We start from the raw sequence: 21,124 nt of genomic DNA, 5'->3' as shown, positions 1-21,124 counted from the left end.
ATATTTTAGTGACAAACATTACTTAGGCAAGTATTGAAATAAATATTATAATATTATTATTGAAATTAATTCCTAAAATGAATTTTTTTTTATTAAAAAAAATAACATCTGCCTGAAACACCTGAATACCGAAATCTGGATCAAAAGCAAGTTTATTCTATGATCTTTCAGTATTGTTAAATAAGAAAGGAAACATATTATCAAAATGCAGGGACATTTTCTAAAGGCAACTTGAAAAGTTATCACATATCGTATGCCAAATTGTCAATTCTGCATGGTGAAAACTTTTATATAAATGTTTAGAATTTTCTTTAAAAAACAAAAGACAAGATCACATCATAATCTAGAGGCAAAACTGAATGATAATACATGCCAAAAAATCAAAGATCCTGCACTTAAGAGCTTCTACCATTTTATGAAAATAGTGATGCAAACAGGCAATTAGAGTGATCAAGAAGGTGAAATCATGATAGATTTCCAGCAACTGACCTAACAAGCTTGTTGCCGCTGCTTGGGGCGTGGCGTCCCGGGTCGAGGATGGTTCTGTGGCGGCGCCTCTGCTACAGGGGCCAAGCACATGCATACACCAATGTGGTGGACAGTAATTGGCCTTTATTAACGCTTAGACAGGGTCTTTTATAACAGGGGGTAACGGTCAGTTAACAGTAAAAGGGGAGGGGTTCTACATGACCTCGCGATATCTCGAGACCTCGTGATATTTCCCCACACAAGCTTGTTGCAGTGTGATGCCCCTCAGGTGTGCCAACCTTTCCCCTCCCCCTTTGCCCTCCTGCTGAGAGCTGTCCATCAATCTTAACATTCCAGCAAGGGTGTCGTGTGGTTGGCAGAAGTTCAGAAGATGCCCCTCAGGTCCGGGCTCATTGGCCTGTCCAAGTGTCTTTATCCCTTGAGCCTTCCCCTCCTCCCACCTGGTTGGTGCCTCACCTGTCCCTTCCCCTCCCCCTGCCCCCGGGCTTAAAAGGAGACGGGACCATGCGGTCGGGATTCTATTGGGAGCCGTTTCAGAGGTATACCACCCTGCAATGAAACTCTGGATTAAGACTCTATGATAGAATCCTTTCCTTTCCCTTCACCATCGCCTGAACCTTTTCCACCAGAGGTAAACTGAGTTCCTACTTTGCCTGGATTTGTTCCGAGTGCCTAGCTGCAGCATCCAGCTGGCCAAAGGTATCTCTGGGGTGAAACACCACAGCTGCCACCTTTGGCCCAGCAGCAAGGGTCAGACGCAGCTAGGCACGTCCCATGCGGAAATATTGGGATTAATATTCCATACAAGCTTTAAACATATATTTGAAGTAATCAAAATGGCATGTGTTTAAAATTATTTTGTCACTCTCTTGGCCATTGGCACACTAAAAAACTAATTTTTCTCTTCTTAGAAGGCTTTCTGGTCAAACTCTTCTCTGTACACAGGCAATAGAGAAGTATTTCTTTCTTGAAACCTTAAAGTAATAATAAATAAAATAATGCTTTATGGACTACATGAGACTCAGTAAGAAATGAAGACTCTGAAGGTATTTATGATTCCTAGTGATTGTCTCATGCTGGGGCCTTTACAGGTCTGACAATAATTAACCTTTCCTTACACATCCTCGATCACTTATTTGTCTATTCACATGGAATTTACAAACACATGCACATAATTGTGCACATGACTAACATTAGAGGTAGTTACAGGCCAAACAACCCACTAAATATCCAGAAATATAACCAAATAACCAGAACCAAAGTTCTGCACAGACAAGAAGATTAATCTTAGGCCACTAACTTGTGAATGAAGTGCTTTCTGCTCAGTTCAAAAATTGTTCTGTCATGGGCTAGAATCAATTAATAAACTGGAAGCAATAGCTTAAATTCACTTGGCCTCAGTGATCTGCAGTAACTTACTTAGCCACGTGAGAATTCTGAATATATAGTTATTAATATTAATGTTTAACATTTTAAAGCTGTGAAATGTGTAGAATTGCAGTAACAACATGAAAGCACCTAGGACTAGCATAATTGTTACCCTGAAAGTTTTCCAGGCTGTGTTTGCTTATTCCAGCATGTACATCATGGCAGAGCAGGCAGGAGACAGGCAGTACCACACACACCCCATAAACATAAAACACATAGACAAAAAAAACATAAAAAGTGGATGCAACAGCAATGTATCCTTGAGCAGAGTCACCCAGCCTGGGTGGAATTACCACCCAGTTAGTAATAGAGCATTACTAACTGTGCAGCCAGCACCTACAAGAGGGAAGTGACCTTTCTCTTCTGTCTGGTACTTGTAGGACCTTATCTGGGTTACCATGTCCAGTTTTGGTCTTCTCATTACAGAAGCTCATTGTCATTCTGAAGTGAGTCTATGAAAAGGTGACTAAGATGGCCAAGGGGCAGGAGAACATGATGTATAAGGAGAGGTTGAAAGCTCAGCCTGTACAGCTTAAAGTTGAAAAAGTTAAGAAGAAACTTTGTGGCTGAATAAGACTACTTAATGGCACAATACCAAGAAGATGGTGGCCAGACTTTTCTCAGAGATGGATGGTTTTGGCTGATCCTGTGTTTCCCAAGTTGGAACACGGGAAGTTTTGAGTACTTATTAGCAATTTGTTTATCACAAGATAAAGACTGCGACAGGTAGCCCAGAGAAGTTATGGAAACACTGTGCTGTCCTTGGAGGTGTTCAATACTCCACTGCACATGGCCATGAACAGCCTGATATTAAATGTAAGGTCTTGGTCTAGCTGATGTCTAGATATCTCTTTCAATACAAATTACAATTCTGTGATTCTACTGGTGAACTGATTCTGATTCCAATACCAAGAACATTTTAAGGATTAACAGAGTTAAAAAGCTAAATAAATATCTTTCCCCTTTCTGGCATTTCCATGCATGACCCTTTGACTACTCAGCAAAGTACTGTCACATGCCCAGCATATTTTTCCCTTCTATTCCTATAGAAGCCTTGTGCTTTCTGTGTAACTGTTGTTCCCATCTCCTGGTTCAACTTCAAGAGTTCTGTATCTGAGTTCAAAATCCAGACAGTACACCTAAAGTCAAAATTCTGCTCAGAAATTTGCACTTGGAAATGCTGCCAGCGCTCCATAACCTTCACTCCAGCAGATAGGAGCATCCTTCATTGTAAGCTGTGTGTTGTGGTGCCTCCACAATGACCATCTTCCCTTGGGTGAAGGTACAGCTCAGGGAACAGCAACACTTCAGTCCAAAGTGCCTGGGTCATAAAAACAAACTTCATTTAGCAACAGACATTGAGGAAAAAAAAGAAAATAACTTTCTTTCTCCTGCTGTAGAAAGTCTTCTGTATTGGTAATGGTGTTAGGCCTTTTGCTCCCCCAGAGCATCTGATTTCAGAGGAATACCAACAGATAACATTCTACAGTAGGTCTATAAACACATACATCTTTCAAAACAGCTTTTGCTGGTGGTGACTTGTATATCAACCCTGTGAGGTAACACAGACTGGTTCATTATCCCTGACATACAGAATGTCCACTTCCAGGTGGCAATACCTATCTCTGTTTAATGGCAGGAAACCATCACTGGCAGGCATGGAACCTCAGAAGCTGAATAATTACGGAATCACAGAACAGCTCAGGTTGGAAGGGACCACAGGATCCAACCTCCCAGTCCAAGCAGGGCCGCCCAGGGCACAGCACTGCGCCCAGACGACGCTTCAGTATCTCCATCACGGGAGACTCCACAGCCTTTCTGAGCAACCGCACAGGAAAGTTCTTCCTTGTGTTCAGGTAGAACTTCCTGTGCACCAGCTCCTGTCCTACAGCCTGGCAGCAGGGAGAAGAGGGCAGATCCCGCCCGCCGTTCCCGCACTGCGGCTCCCCAAGGGCTCAGCGCACCCTGAGGGCGCCGCCCGCGCACCGCCCGCCCCGTGTTTACCTCGAGCCCCCGCCCCGCCCCTCATACGCACCGGCGTGGCCGTGACGTCAGGAGGGCCCGGGCGGCGCCCGGCTGGGCGGCGGGGGGGCGCCCCCAAGATGGCGGACCAGATCCCGCTGCGCCCGGTGCCGCGCAGCGCCCAGCGCAGGGCGGCCTATTATAGCAGCGCCGCCGCGGCGCAGCGGCACAGCAGGTACGGGCGGGGCCGGCGCGGCGGCCGCTGCCCCCCTCCTTCCCCTTTCCTTCCCCTGTCCCCAGCCGCGGGCGGGGCGGCGTGCGCCCCTCGCCCAGTCCCGCTGCCCTGCGGGATCCAGGACCGCCCGCCGGCTCCGCGGGGAGGGCGGGAATGGGCGGCGGCCCCGCCGTGGATGGCGGAGGGGGATGTTGGCAGTCGTTGGCTCCCGCAGGCCTCTACGGCCGTGGCCGCCTCTCCCAGGCCGCTGCTCCCGTGTCCCGGCGGCGGAGCCGGGGCCGGGACGAGCTGCGGTGGCGGCGGGAGGATGCTCAGGGCGCCCTCGGCCCGGCTGCTCCCGGCGCCAGCCCCGCGCCCGCGGGTGCGGCCTTCGCTCTCCCGGCCCCGCCGCCCGCAACTCCGCGCAACTCGGGTCCCTTGGCAGGAGTTCACTGAGGAGAGGGATGCTCGCGGCGGGGAGCTTGTTTGGGCGTCCTTAGTAAATATGTTGCGAGCTAGTTGTTGGGGCTAGCACGGACACCATTCCTGAGTGTGGCCATTAAAATAGTTTCAAATTCCCTCAAAGATACACTATTGGGCTTAAACAATTTGGAGAAGACGGTTTAAAGATCTGCCATCAAATTGTTTCCAGGCAAAAATTGAACGTTGCTTTGCTTCCCATTATTCTGAATAATTTCTAGGGATGCTATTGTTGTGAGCATCGAAAAACTCTACTCCATAATTTTGATATCTCCATTGGATAGCCCTCTTACAGTGGATTATGTGATTGTACTTATTAATTACAGGTTTCCTTCCTCTTTTGGTTCTTGTAGAGCATTGTCTGTGGGTAGAAGGACTGGTGGGAGCAGTTCTAGGAGCTGAAGCAAATGGACTTGCTAAGAACAGTTAGTGTCGGTGCTCTTTTTCTAGTTCAAATACAGTGATAAATCTGTTTCATAATGAATTAAATGTATTTACTTCTTTGGATGTGATAACCAACAAAAAAGGTAGTTTAAAGCTGTGCAAAATAGGTTAGGCTTACATTATGTTTTCTTGATTCTTAAACCAGATAAAGGGGTTTTTTATGAACATTCACAAGTTTGTAGGACAGTCTGCCATAGTGTTAGCCTTCCCCATCTCACTAATACTTGAATGTCTGACAACTTGTTGTAGGTTTGTCCTCTGTCTTGAGGTAGGACAATGTCATCGTCATTACCCCTATTCCTTAGAGAATTGAATCAGAGAATGTTCTCACTGAAATTTGCTTCTCAGTAGGTATTGGGCTTGGGAATAAAGAGGAGGATTTGGTAGGCAAAAATTTAGTCCAGACTATCAAAGATACTGGGAGTTCTGTTGTAGGTTAGCCAGGAGTGTTCTGGTGATGCTGTAGATGGGATGGCTTGAGTCTATAAGTCAGATGGTTACACAGGTTAATTGAAGGTGTGTGTGCAGGTGTCATTGTGGTTCTTTAGACAAACTGTTTAATTGTGTCTTTATAAGCAGATTTGGCAAACTGTAGGAGCTAGCAAGGAAGTACCAACTTGTTACAGATTTGCTTCTTGCCCTCTGTCTTTGATCAACATTGCCCTCCAAAGATTGTGAATTACATTCCTTCCAGTTTAGATGACATCTTTCAGAGTTAGGGTCTTTTATAATCTGTGTATTTAACATATTGATCCTCCATAAAAGTGATTATCTATGTTTTTAGTTACTTTTGTGCAGCTTCTTGTAGGTATATAAAAGTTTTAAAAATTGACAGGCTCATTTATTGTGTTTCTTCGTTTTTGATCACTTGATTAATGAATTGCTTATCTGAGCTCTGAGAATCAGAATACTTACACCAGTCTCTTCACTCACTTTACTGGTTTTATTTTTCTAAATGTGAGTTGAGTAAGTTGGTCATTCTCCTTCAAGAATACCTTACCTTGGATATGTGAGAGCACCTCTGGAAGGTGTCCTATGGACCTGCAATAAAAACATGGGAATCTTTGTGTGGAGTCTACCACAGCTGTCTTGTGTAGAGTCAAAGGGGAAATACAGCAGTGCAAATAGTGGAATTACAACTTGTAAGTCCTGTGGCTCTAAGCTTGTAATTGAACTACAGCTTCTATGTCTTTATGAATGATTCATCCTGCTTTTCTAATCTTTATCTTCAGCACAGACTCTGAAGAAGCCTTGTATTCCTGTGGAAACTGCAGCAAAGGTCCTGATGTCAGATACTTAGGAGAGTGTTGAAGTGAGGTCTCTGATATGCAGAAACCCATCATGTGCATGTATGCTTGAGGATTTTGCCTAAAAGGGTGTAATACATATCTTTGAAGATGTTTAGAAACAAACACCTATAAAAACATACTGGAGTTGGCATGTTGGGTTTAATCCAGTGCTGTTGTTTCTGGACCTTCAAGACTTTTTGACTTGGTGTGATTTATTTTTTCAGTGAAGAATTTACAGTATCTTGGAAGTCTCATACACACATCCTTAACTTTAGTGTAGTAGTGTTTTTAACTCCAGTTAATTTTCCTGCTGCTGTGCAATGTCAGTTAATACAACTAATCAGTTGCTAACCTTTATTGGCCTCGCACCTAATTTGTAGAATGACTTCTTTTGCTTGAGCTAAGCAGTCTGTAGGAGTCTTTGCCAGTGTTGCTCTAGCTCACTTTACAGTGAGGACAAAGATTATCATACTCATTGTTTGTCACACTCACTGTTTGTCTGTAGTGCACGTTGTGCTTTTGAGATTCATTTAGACAGACTGATAGTGCATATTTTAAAGCTGGAATATGGTTTCCCATACATACCTAAAGAAACTTCAATAATATGCAGACTTCTGTATGAAATTGTCGCCCATTAAGAATCATTAAATGTCCTGTGATGTACTTTATGTATAAATAAACATGAGAAGATTATGTATTTTTATATATTCTTACTGTATGTGTTAAGGCCTGTTAAAAATATATTAAAATATATATTAAATATTACCTGTGGTTCAGTGAACACATGCATCCTGTTCTGCTTTTATTTCTGATATTTAAGCATAACTTATTACTTTTGCAGGAGAAATTCAGTTTTTATATTTTCTCTCATCTTTCCCTACCTCTGATGGACAGAGAACTGTTCACGTGTTGCTGTTAACAATTAGGGAAATCTATCTCGGAGGAAAAAGTTGTTCACCTTAAAATGAATTTGAAATCCTTGCTATTGTTTAGTATATTCAACTTGCATAGTTGTAAAAATGCTTGGGGAAAAACTGATTGGTTCAGCACTTGTTTCAGCACCTTGTCCTTCAGCTTGAAGGTTGTTATCTACAGGAAAATAATTGCTGCTTTTTGTTTACATGGTGAGGGAGAGAGAGGACCAGAGAACATTCAGGTTGGCCTTAAATGTGCAGTGAGGCTTATTCTCATCTGTTTGACTTGTGTTTGTCATCATCAACCACAGAGTAATCAACTGCTGACCACAGGAAGGAAGTTGACTGTGCTGTCATGTGAGGTTGGTGGCAGGAAAACAAGAAGTGTGGTGGAATTTTGAAGCTGATAAGGAACTAAACGGTAGTCAACTATCATTTATCCATAAACAAAATACCTGGTTTATTTAGGTGTTCTATGCTTGCTGCTGTCAGTGCATAATTGTATTTGACCTAGTAGGGCTGAGGCAAGAAGTGTTGGGACTCCTGGGCTGGTACCAGAAAATCACATCTTTCCAGCTCTCCCTTATGTGACATAAATTCACTTGCACTCCAGATATCCATAAAGGTGTCATGAAAGATACCCAGTCACTGGAAGGAAATACCTTGTGTCCTCTTTCATGGTGTGGGCCACAGTAGTGTATTTATGAATGGCACGACTGGATATATTAAGTGGTGCCATTATGTGACATAAATTCACTTGCACTCCAGATATCCATAAAGGTGTCATGAAAGATACCCAGTCACTGGAAGGAAATACCTTGTGTCCTCTTTCATGGTGTGGGCCACAGTAGTGTATTTATGAATGGCACGACTGGATATATTAAGTGGTTGTTGTAGGGCAACTTATGGAACAGATCAACTGCTGTTGCTTGTCTCTGCAGTTTGCCACTGATGGGGCAACTGACAATACTGTTATTTTGGAATTCTTTTATGTCATTAGCGAATAAGAAACTTGCAGAAGAAGGAAAAATGAACCAAGTAATAGGATAATGTGTCTTTTGTGCAGGTAAATGTAGAATACTTGTTGCTTAACAATTTGTGAACTGTAGCTTATTTAATGTGAAGTATATATAATAGAAAAAAAATGAAATCTGTTCCAGATAAATGGGAATGGAAGTCTGCAGAACTTGAAGTTCAATGAAAATTCACATGGTTCCCTGATACTTACAAATCTCAAACCAGTTTTTGTAGTACACAAAAAATAAGATTATTTAATGTAGTAATACTGTTCTAGTGCTTTTGATTGGAATGAAAGCTGTTCCCAGCAATCTTGTAGTCCTTATGGTTATGATTTCTCAGAGTGTTTGGCTAGGTTCCACATTGAACCACCAAAAAAGAGATAAAAATGTCAATAGATAATAGTCAAGGCATGTACTGTAATGCTGTGGGATTTTTCATTTCTGACATAGTCTAATGTGAGCTTTGTTAAAATACCTTTATTTTCCTGCTGCCTTTCAGTTGTTTGTTAGAATTGTGTCCTAATTCTAAATGACAACATGATTTTCGCAGTCTAGATGTTATTCGTTGTATTCTAGTAGGTTTTGATATTTCATGTGTAATTACTAAGAATAATGTCTCCAAATAACAAAAAATATTATTTGGTAAGACCATGTAACAATCAGAGCTTTTAGGACCTAACATCTCCTGTAGAATGCTGTTCACAGAAAGTTCATGACTTATATTGCTATAAGTGCAGGTCTGGAAATCCTTTCAAAATGTCCATAATTGTTCAAACCCCCAAATATTAATACATATTAGTGGAGTTTACTCATTGAATGGGCTATATGCAGTGATATTTGGTACTTTGTACAGTTTTGTGAAATGCTGCTAGTTTTTATGAATCTCCTTCCCTGGGTATTTCTGAATGTTTAGAACAAAAGTTCTTACAGTATCTGGGCAGAGTTATACAGGTTTCAGTTTCATCTTCTTCCCAAAACACGTGTTAATTGAATGGCTCTACATATTTCATCCTGAAAATGAGCTTGAAAATGATGGATGAGGCTGAATGACTGACAATATTGGCATTAATTTGAATTTTAATATAGTTTCTGTGATAAAAAGTTCCAAAGATGGAACTGAATTTACTTTTGAACATCTGTGTTTTAAAACTGCTTTTGCAAAGTGACAGTAACTTCTTCCAACATCTGTTGTTTGACCAGAAGCAATAACTTGTTAAGTCCAGAAACTATAAGTATCCATGGTTTTGTTGTTGGTTTTGTTTGTTTGTTTTTTGGTTGTTTGTTTGGTTTTTTTTTGTTGTTGTTGTTTTTTTGGGTTTTTTTGTAGAAATAGCATTGTTAATGCTATTCATTCTGCTACTCTGGACATGAAGACAGAAACTCCTGGAAGTTAAGCAGCTGTGGGAGTGTGTGGGAGTGGGTACTGCTTATTAATTCTCCATATGTGTACTGGCACACCTGCACTTCCTTGTGGATAAAACTAATGTCATCCTGGTTCCTGTAGTGCTTCCTTTACTCTGTGACAAGCAAACAGAAATGGCAGCAAAATGGATGCACCATTACAGATGAGTCTTCTGCCTCTGTAGGACAGAAATCTTTGCTGGAGGTAGCGACTCAAAGTGAGATGTATCAGTAGTTACTGTGATGCCAAAAGCTGCAAATGTTACAGGTTCCTTTGATACTTGCTAGAAATGTCATGAACTCTGAACAACTAAATATGTTATTCCTGGGAAGTGTTTCAGGCTACAGGTGCTGATATATAGATGTTATAGTGTATTGGGAATGAGAACACATTAAATTACACAGCTGTATTTTATGCTGATGTATTTGAATATATATTCATTACAACACACCTCTGTCTCTTGTTTCAGCATAAGGAGGAAAGGATCAAGCGCTGTATAAAGAAATCTCTCTAGAATAGTCCTTAGGAGAGTTGTCTGTACTTTCATGCCATTCTTGTGAAGTGGATCAATCATGTATGTCCTTTGTTCTTTTCCAGGAGAACTCTCACCCCTCCCTTCTTTATAGACTTGACCTGAAATTCAAAGTGTTTGTCTCTTTTTCATTAAAAAAAATTCTGACATTGATGTCACTGTCTTGCAAGACATACTGCCCTTTGTTTATTAGCCTTTCCTGGATTGTGGTTTTGGACAGAGATTCATCCCTGTCATTTGGAACATTGTCACTCAGTGACTTTTAGGCTTAGTGTTAGATCCCATCTCTGAATTCTGTTCCTTCCAACAAGGTTGTTTGTGTGGCAGCTTTGTACTTGGGATGCTGTATTTGTGTAACAGTGGTTGAGTCGGGTCTGTTTTCAAGATCTCAAGTTATGGAGAAACTAGTTCTCTAGTTTTTAGAAAAAGGAGTAGTTCATGTATTCCCATTCCTGGACTTTCTGGGGTTTGTTTTTTTGGGTTTTTTTGGTTGGTTGGTTGGTTGGTTGGTTATTTGGTGGGTTTTTTTTCTCTTCTAAAGACTGTATTTATAGGTTAATCCTGCTGGTTGGGACTGACACCTTATTTAGGATAGATGCAGATTCTGAAACTTCTGCCTGGAACAAAGGTCCAAGGAGTTTGATGTATAAGTCTTGAAAAATAGTCTTGTCATAGGTGAATATTTTCAGACCTTTTATGCAGTGTGTATTGTCATTGTTAGGTTCTGGGGCTTTTACTTTTCAGAGCAAAGTTTAATGATTTAATGATGCAGGTAACCATATGGCATGCATATGAAGTTGTTCACATTAGCAATTGTAAAATAATTTTACAAACAATAAGATTTCCATTGGTGCCATACCTGAGAAGCAGTTTGTCGTATTTTATCTACAGACACAAATTTAGATGACATACAAACCTTAGGTGATTTTGGTAAAAAAGTGATTTTTAATTGCAGTTCTTTAATTTGACATTATGTAAATTGTGCATTTGGAAAATGTTGTCTTTATGTTTTTCTGTTCACTAGCAATGGTCTTTCATACCAAGACAGGTTTACAGAAAGGAATAATTTTTGGCATAGTTATTCTTACAGTAACTATCCTGATCTGAAGTGTTTTAATCATTGGGCAGAAAAAAAGTTTGAGAACTTCAAATAACTATTGCAGGTGTTACTATTGTTTGCATAAGCACAAGTGACTGCATGTTTAAGCTATTATTTTTGCATGCCTTCCTGGTTTGTACCTGTAGTATCTAAATGCAGTGATTTGTATTGCTTGGGCAGGCATTTGGATTGCTAAGAAGAGGGAGAGAAAACAATTGATTGGGCTACAATGTCAATAACAATACCCAGTGACAGTGATAAAATGGCCCTGTTGTTCTGATCAATGACATACCCTACTAATTAAAAAAGGGTTCTGCTGAATGTAGATGATGTTTCCTGAGGTCTTACTGTGTACTTAGGTATTTCTGGTATCTATTTGTTAAATACAGAGACTCACTCATCTTGTCATGGGTTGAAAAAGATCTTGTGTTAAGGTATACACAGTGCTTTGTAAGGTGAGCAAGGGGTAATAAGGATGGGTGCCTTTTATCATGGAGGCTCCATTACATGTCTTCCAATTTGCTTCTTCTGTATGTTGTTCTAGTAAGAAAGTGTGATGTAGGAGAAAGAGAAGGCAAATAGCATTCAGAATATTTGATTTTTCTCTGGAGGAACCTGTTTTAGTATCTCTTTTAAGCAATTTTTTAAAAGCTACTGATGAAAGGGAGCTGCTGTGGTAATAAGTTTCTATTATGCTTGTAGACCTTTATCTGAACAGATGTAAGGGGTTTTCCCTTAGTTCTGCAAGGCTGAAGATACCAGCTTTTTGTTTGTTTGGGGTTTTTTGTTTGTTTAGTTTGGTTTTTTGTTTGTTTGGCTTTGTGGTGGAGTTTTTTGTTGTTGTTTCTTGGTCGGTTGGTTGGTTGGTTGGTGTTGTTTAATTTTTTTGTAGTAGTAGTTCAACAATACTGCCTTGTGGTTTTCCGTATTATCTCTCTGTATCATTTGGGGCAGGGAGGCAATGATTTATTTGGTCTTATTGCAGAGTTTGGTCTTACTCATCTCAGTAACACAGTAACAAACTTGCCTGCATTCAGTAGAAGTACTTTTTCCTTATATTTTGTTGTTCAGTGGATAAACATGCTCTATGGCAAGAATTTTGTACTGCTTTTAGAAGATCCTGGATGTAAATGTTCTGCTCTACAAATATCCAGCATCCTTAAAAGCTGTTAGTATTAACTCCATAGTGGTTACTCCATAAAAAATTGTAATAGCAGTATTTGTGTGAGCGTCTGATTTTTTTTTTTTTTTTTTTTTGTTCAGGTCAGGACCTGTGTTCAGAGACTTCCCAAGAAACACTGATTAGGGTGTTATACTTGCATTAGAGACACAGCTGAAGCTGAATACGAACGTAGAGCAGCAAGTTCTCATCAATTTAAAAAACTTTAGAAATACCTTTTCTGTGTTTTTTGGGAAGAGGTTGAAGAAAATTCTTTAAATTTCATGCATTTAGCTGTAGAAGATTTTTCCATTTTCAACTTCTCTTGTAATCTAGGAGCAGCATGATTGCTTTGTAGTTTAACAGAATTTACTGCTGTGTGAAGCATAGAGGTGTTTGAAATTAGAGGAAAAATGTAATTTTTAATTCTTAGAAATGCAGGGTAATATTAGAGGAAAATAATTATTTGTAACTTGATTTTTTTTGGGTAACTTTCTAGCAAAGCAATTTGTTTTGTGGATACACTGGTTATTTGTTTAAGAAGAAGGGTTACATGAAACTACATGGTTTAGTTATAAACATGGTTATGAATGAATGTGCCTTGCTAAATAAAATCTATGCAGCTGCAGTTTCCTGGGAATTTTTTCTTCATTAGAGGATGTGATCTGGACAGTTTTGTCTGTGATACAGGTAGTCTACAGCAGTTGTTGATTTGGTGGTTCATCCTTTGGGAAATCATTTTTGCTCTTCATATGGAAATGCCTGTCACTTTCTTCCTTTTTTTCTACTGATGATGCTTCTCTACAATTTGGCAGATTCCTCCTTTATCTTCAGACTGGGAAAGTGTTCACATAGGTTGGAGGTAGAGCAGGATAGGGTATGAGTGGGAAAGATTGTCACTCTGTCCTGTGCCCATGATGGGAAGCAGAGGGAGTCCTGTGGCAGCCACTCAGCCAAATCACCAGCTCTCAGCAGGATGGAACGTGGTCACAGCATTGGGTGACAGTAGCTCAGCTAGTCTTTCTCAGCTTTTTTACTCAAGACTTTCTGCTGCAGCCTCTCTTCCATGCTACTCTGCATCCCACAGCAATCTCATGGGTCCAATTCATGCCTAGACTCATGACCATGCATTCCTTTTTCCTCCTCACTAGGTTTGAGAAATACTGCTTTAAAACATCGGCTTTGTTTTCCATCTTGTGAATGATCATCTATGGCAAAACTGATAGGTGATGAGGAACAAATATTTATGCAGGATCTGACACAGTGCTTATATTCCTACCTGGGTCTTTTGATCAAGTAGATAAAATAACCCTCTTCATAAATACTGCTTCTACATTTGTTGAGTGAGTAAAACCAGAAAAGTATGCAGTCACAATTGCCCCGTGTCTTGCACCTTCCTGCTGCACCCTTGGATATTGCTCCTTTAGAGTAATGGAAAGCTGGCAGAAAACATAGAAATTATTATCGACCTAAATAGGTGGCCAAGTTAGATTTAAATAATTTAAAATGTCTTCCATTACCTGTTATGGTACCTGTGAAACTCTGCATCTGCATCTACTCTGGCAAAGAGCCATCAAAGTGGAATGACATAGGTACATGTGACTTGAGACATCATTTTCACAGCAGATATTTATATCAAAATTTCACTTAAAAGTATTTATTGTACATGACTTTCTTTCAGTTAAATCTGTTCAATGAGTTTCCTAATAGTAGTCAGATTTTGTGGAAAGTTGTTCAATATTAATGTTCCTTTTTTTCTTAGGAAACCATATTTTGTCAAGATAGTTTTCTTCATACCTGATTTAGTAGCAGTCGTGCTGAGAGTTTTGATGTCTCCATTCTGGCTTCTTTATTCATGTTGCTTTCAGTGCTTCCCTGTTTTAATACAAGTTTCTAGGATTATACTTAATTGATTTGTCACTCAAGGAAAATCAGCACTTCAAGCAATTAAGTGCAGCAAAATACTAGGTAACAAAGACACAACGATTTTTGTTCTCATCCTAGTTATGAAAAATCCATTATTCATTACCTTACTGTTTTTAAATACTGAAGTACAATTTTCCAACACAATAGCAAAATTGCTTTTGAAACAGAATAAATTGCTTGCCAGTTCACAGGCTGTATTTTGAAGTCAGGCTTACCAAATACAATGATGCTTATGCTCATTATCTTCACTACGTGGTGAAGCTCCATATTTGAAAGTGCAAACGTAGATACCAATTGTAGGAAGAAAAACCCCTTGTCTTTAATATAATGGTAAATAAATCTTAAAGAAATTATGATTAGAAGATCAATACCTTCTGCAAATATTACCACATTTACAAAATAGATTTTAACATTAAGCATCTGTGAATTTTTCTCCATCAAATCTCTCCCGTGATTCTCTTGCATTAATGTATTTCTTCATGAAAGATTTTACCCTGTTTACTGTGTTACTGTTGTTTATAAGAGATACTATTTTCCAAATCAGACTCTTGTTAACTTTGTAGGGAAGTAAAAGGGATGTGTTACTTTGTGATATCTTGTACTCTCAATTTTAGCTGTCAGACTGTGATCTCACTGGGTGGTGTTAAAATACATCATTAATTAGATGTCCAAGAGCAAAACACAATGCAACATAAAGCTCTCTATTAAAACCATGATAATATAATTTACAAATTTAATTAGAAAAGATTGTAAAAGCATTGGACAGGAGTATGTTTAGACACAGGCCTGTCTTATTGGAAGTATAAGAATAAATATCTTGAGTTTTTACTACACAGTGGTTTTATTACCTAGTGTTGATCTAATCTGAGAGAAATCGATGTAATTTGGTATAATATGGATCTTAACCTGTAATAACTGCTGTGTTTTGTGAAGAGAATTTTTTGTATAGCGTTTTTTCTTAATTTCCATTAATAATAATAATAAGAGAAAATATATTTCTAGATTGTCATATTAAACTAAACAACAGATACAGCTTTTTGCAAACATCATTGTGAAGACCAAGTTTTCTCATGTTTGTTTTAAACTTTTTTTTTTAAGTGCATGCTCTTAGCAATAATTTGGAAAGCATTTTCCATGCCATATTCTCACATAACTTTCTGGAAACTCCTAACTCTTAATATTAGCGTAGTTTATTTTATTGTGAAACTTTGGTTGTGTTTTCTGCAGTGTGGCAGTGCTTTTACACCGTTTGAAACATTGATGAAGATTTATTGTCACAAAGCCTAATGTACTAAAGGCTCCAATACTCAGTTGACTTACAATGGGGTACAGGAGATGTTTGTTTATTATTACTCCTAGTTATCTAATGTGGTCTGAACACATCCCTTAATGGTGTTCCATGCCGAGCGATTCCAAGGCAGTGCAGAAATCTGGGCATCACCTGCTGAAGAAAAGAGAGAGTATCTAACTCAAGATTTGTTACACAGTAGTGGGTTTAGGGCTTGTTATTCCCTTTCCCTATTAGAGTTTACTTCTTAACTGTGTTGATACCAATTTATTATATAGCCAGTGTAAAGTATGCGGTGTACCTTTCCAATAGAAGTCTAATATTCAGTCTCTTGCTTCCCTCCCTCCCTTTCCTGGCATCCAAAAAAGTTAGTAACTGCTTTAATATATATTCTTGTATACAATAAGGCTCAACATAGAAAATCTAGGGGGAAGAGAAATGGTTTCAGGTTTTGGTATTAAATATATAGTGAGTTGAAAAAATGCAAGCCTTTTAATGCTTACCCCTTGTGTTTGTAATATTGCTTTTTTTAAAAAAAATACTGTATTTGACTGAATACTGTTCAGGGTGTTGCTCTGTCAGCAGAACTCCCTCCTGCTCAAGCATGGCCACCTACAGCTACTTGCTCAGGATCATGTCCAGACAGGTTTTAAATGTCTCAAAGGATGGAGATGCCACAATCTCCCTGGACAGCTCATGCCTGTGCTCAGTCATCCTCAAGTTAAAAGTGTTTCCTGATGTTGAGGTGGCACCTTCTGTATTTCAGTTTGAGCCCATTGCCTCTAGTCAGTCCTGTGACTGGGCACCACTGAAGACAGCCTGGCTCATTCATCTTTGCAACCTCCCTTCAGGTTCATAGACATTAATAAGATCCTGCTTGTGCCTTGTCTTCTCCAGGCTGAGCAGTCCCACCTCTCTCATTCTTTCCTTGTAGGAGAGATGCTTCAGTCCCTTCATCATCCTCATGGGCATTCACTGGACTATATTCAGCATGGCCGTGTCTCTCTTGCACTGGACACAGTGCTCCAGGTATGGCCACCCCAGTGCTGAGCTGAGGGGAAGAATCTCCTCCCTTGATGTGCTGGCAGCACTTTGCCGCATGCAGCCCAGTACCTGTCTTTACAGCGAGGGCACAGTGCTGCCATCCACCAGGATCCCCAAATTCTTTGCTGCCAGGCTCCTTCCCTGGAGTAGCCCCCAGCATGTAGTGATGAGTGGGGTTGTTCAGGTGAAGAACTTTGTAATTCTTCTTGCTGAGCTTCCTGAGGTTCTAATCAATCTGTTTCTCCAGCCTCTCAAATTTGCACTGGATAGTGGCATGTTCGTCTGGCCTGTTGTTTTTCTTTCCAGTTTTGTGTCATCTGCAAACTTGCTGAGGGTGTATTTTTCCCCATCTTCCATATCATCAATGAAGATGTTAAACAAGACTAAGCCAGTATGGATCTCTGGGGTACACTGACCTAGTGTACTGACCTCCAACTAGACTTTGTGCCACTGACCACCCTCTGGACCTGGCCACTATGACGAATTCAATTCATCTCGCTGTTTGCTCATCCAACTACTGCAGCAGCAGCTTGCCTACAAGAATTTTATAGGAGACAGTGTCTAAGACCTTACTGAAGTCCAAGCAGACACTATCCACTGCTCTTCCCTCATCTACCAGGTCAGCTATTCAATCTTAGGAGTTTATCAGGTTGGTCAAGTAGGACTTCCCTTTGGTGATGCCATGCTGACTACTCTTCATAATTTTCTTATCCTTTTTTGGAAAAGATTTCCAAAGATGAGCCACTCTTCCAGGGATTGTGATGAGACTGAAAGCTAAGGGCAGGTTCCCTGGGTCCTCCTTCTTGAAAAGCAGGAATGGCATTTGCTTTCCTCCAATCTTTAGTCACTTACCCAATTGCCATGATTTTTCCAAGATTATTGGAAGTGACTGTGCAATGACATCTGACAATGGTTCCTCAGCACTTGTGGGTGTATCCTATCAGGGCCCAAAAGCTTTTTTATATTGTTACATGCAAATATATATACATATAAATAAATACTACTAATATATATACATATTTTATTACATATTATAATTATTTTATTATATATGCAATATTACACTATATAAAAGAATATATATATATATATATAAATATATATACTATATATATATATACTATATATACTAATATATATATATTAGTATTTGGTTTGCTTAAGTGTTTCCTCATTCATCTTCCTTGCTTTAGGCTTTTTTCCTGTTCTCTGAGACCTGGGACTCCTGAAAGTCAGTGTTGCTAATCAAGACTGAAGCAAAGCCATCCAGTACCTCAGCCTTTTCCACGTCCTGTGTAACTATATCCCCTGTGTTATTCAATGAGACTCCATTTTCCCTAGTCTTCCTTAACTCACCTATATACTTAAAACTTCTTGTTTCTGACTTCCCTGGCTGGATTCAATTACATTTGGCTATAGCTGTCCTAGCTTTGTCCTTGGAAACTTGGACAATGTTTTTGTATTTCCCCAGGTAACCTGTCTTTTTTCTACCCTCTGTGCACTTCTGTTTTGTGCCTGGGTTTGAACAGCTCCTTGTTTGTCCAGTCAGAGCCATCCCATTGGATGGGAATCTCTTGAATTTGGAGTAGGTGATCCTTGAGTACTAGACAGCTTTTTTGGGTCCCTCTTCTCCCCAGGACCTTATTCCATGGGACTCTTTCAAGCACTTCTTGAAAAGGCTGAATCCATTCTGAATTCCAGGGTTATGAGCTGCTTGCTACCTTCCTCCCTGCTCTCAAGACCTTGAACTTCACCATCTTATGGTCACTGCAGTCAAGGCTGTGTTACCTTCCCATCCCCAGTGAGTCCCTCCTTGCTTGGTGAGTATGAGGTTCAGCAGAGTATCTTGTCTCATGGGCCTCCTCCAGAGTAATTAGAGGAGGAAGCTGTTGTCAAAGTGCTGCAAGTCCCTCCAGGATTGCCTATGTCCTTTTGTGTTGTTTCTCCAGCAGATACCAGGGTGGTAGAGGTTCACGATGAAGACCAGGGCTTGAGAATGTGAAGCTGCTCTTCTCTGTCTGTAAAGGGCCTCACCTGCATGCATTTCCTGTTCAGGTGGTCTCTAACAGACACCCACTAAAATGTTGCCTTTACCTGTTCTCTCTTTGTTCTTAATCCAGAAGCTCTCAGTTGCCTCCTCATCCATCCCTAGGCACCATGCACTCCATCTGTTCAGTCACATACAGGGAATGAATTTCTAGTTTTGTTAATTACTATTTTTAAATGGTTTGGGATTAGCTTGCTGGGGAGAAAATGAGACAGTCTCAGGATTCACCTTGTAAGAGATGACTTTAAATACAGTTTCATAAAAATTAAACATCCTAATTCTGAGTAACAGTGCATCTTCTTTCAATCATCCTCCCTAAGGTATAAAAATATGAAAGGAGTATGTTAGTCAATTTATGTGCACTTAGAGGAATTTTCTTATTGTCTTTTGTCTTAGCTTAAAAAGCATTCCACATGTGTAAAATTGAGATAATGGATTATAGTTTCTGGGGAGGAAAGGACCATTGTTAGTCCAATGTTTCCATGGGTCTGATGCCTTAAGTTTTACCTGCCATATGTTCCAGATTCTGTGCTGCCTTAGTATATAACTCTGAATTTCATATAAAGTGTTAGCAAGTTCTCTTCACAGTTTAGTTAGACAAAAGAATCCTTTTCCAGCCCAAGAACCAAGGATACCATTGCAGCTTCAGGCCCAACAAGTGTAAACAACAGCGAATTGAGGAGCATGGGAGGATGGGACTTCATAACCTGAAGCTGTAACTGGGCAATTAACCCCAATATGTAAATGGACCAAAACTTGTAAAAGTGTGAAAACATGTGACCTGTCATCAATATTGGGTGTAGCCTTGGCTAGGCTCTTGTACTGCCCAGGGTGTATCCTTTGAAGGCCTTTTTAATAAATACCTACTTTATTCCTTTAACACTGTCTAGCCTCTGTTCTAGGTAGCCTCTCAAGGCATCAGGTCCCACAGGCAAATCTTTGCTCACTGAATGTTTTTGCATAGAATTATAAGAATTAAACTATAATGTTTTCATAATAAAAAGCATTAATGGTAAGTGTGTAGAAAGTGAGGCTCAAAGGCCTGCACACACAAGAAAATACATCAGGAAAGCACATTAAAAAAGCACAGTGGAAATATAAAGTCTGTACTTCTGTGAAAACTCAGTCACTTGTGTCTGCTATAAGCTTTGCAAAGTAACTTCTACCTAACAAAATCTTACAAAGAATCCTTTGACAAGTAGGAAGTTGCAACTTTGTACACACATATTATATAAAAATTAAGAATTTCCCTAGAATTATTTATACCATGATTGACAATGATTGCAAGCTTTCTGCTGTATTACAGAATTTTAATTAAAATCTTGATAATGTGTTAACAAAAATGCATGAGATACTTAAATGAAAATATCTCCCTAATGAAATTCCATAAGGCAAAAACTCACTTGGTTAGTTTAGGAAATTCCCAGTAATAAAAAGTGATGTACTCAGTATTTATGTAGTGCTTTTATCTCATTTTGCCAGGTACCAAGCGGAAGATGAGTCCTCTCATTTGGATGAAATGCCACTAATGATGTCAGAAGAAGGCTTTGAAAATGATGAGAGTGATTACCATACTTTACCAAGAGCCAGAATTTCTCAGAGAAGAAGAGGCTTAGAGTGGTTTATCTGTGGCGGCTGGAAGTTCCTTTGCACTAGGTTTGTCACACACTGGTACTTCTAATTAAAGTTTTAAAAAAATTTAATAAATACTAACTTTGTATTGTGTGTTATGTGCAGAGTACAGAACACAGAATAACTTGCTTGTTGTGAATATTTTATTTATTTTAATTATTTGCCTGTATTTTCCTTACTAGGACACTGCCAGCTGTTAAAAGCAGTTCTGAAGAGCTGATACTGTTTGTTGCGCTTCTCCTGTCTGCCTTGCTGACTTGCAAGAGGGATCATGAGCTAAACTTGTATTAATCTGAGGTCCATAATTTAGCATGTAATCCTGGTTCTCACTTCACTCAAAGCTACATTAGGGTAGAGGGGTTAAATTTTTTACTTTTGTGGATATTAATGCATTAAGTTTACAATATATATAAATTTATTGATGTTGCTGTAAGGAAAAAGCAAATTCATCAACTAATGATTAGTCAACCCTTCAACTTTAATGGTTGAAATATAAATTTAGCTGGTGGTCTTGCAGTGAATTACAACTGGAATTAGCTCTTGTGATTTGGTTCTTTCTTAAAAACTTTCTATGCCAAACTCTGCTGTATGCAAATGCCTTGGAATATTAATTTTCCAACGAATTTTTAACAAAACTTCTAAGTAGTGAAACTGCTGTTAGGGTTATTGAGGATCTTCCTTTTTCTGTAATTTGGAGTGATAAAATCTGACAATGAATAAAGTGAAGTGAGTGAAGCATTTTTAGTGACTTTAAAT

The 21,124-nt window shown here is 39.5% G+C and overlaps 1 protein-coding gene across 1 annotated transcript in view; it reads left to right on the top strand.

Moving 5' to 3' along the window:
- Positions 1 to 3,840: 3,840 nt before the first annotated feature.
- Positions 3,841 to 21,124, top strand: part of ATP9B (ATPase phospholipid transporting 9B (putative)) — a 150,929-nt gene continuing 133,645 nt past the window's right edge. Inside the window, exons 1-2 of the mRNA XM_071450698.1 lie at positions 3,841 to 4,114; positions 20,219 to 20,392. Coding sequence (XP_071306799.1) covers positions 4,020 to 4,114; positions 20,219 to 20,392 — 269 coding nt within the window. The 5' untranslated portion in view covers positions 3,841 to 4,019. The remainder of the gene's footprint in view (positions 4,115 to 20,218; positions 20,393 to 21,124) is intronic.

This window comes from Agelaius tricolor, unplaced genomic scaffold (assembly GCF_023055355.1).
Source record: "Agelaius tricolor isolate 1412-34295 unplaced genomic scaffold, bAgeTri1.0.p SCAF_2, whole genome shotgun sequence".
Classification (NCBI taxonomy): domain Eukaryota; kingdom Metazoa; phylum Chordata; class Aves; order Passeriformes; family Icteridae; genus Agelaius; species Agelaius tricolor.
This window is presented reverse-complemented; position numbering and strand designations above follow the sequence as displayed.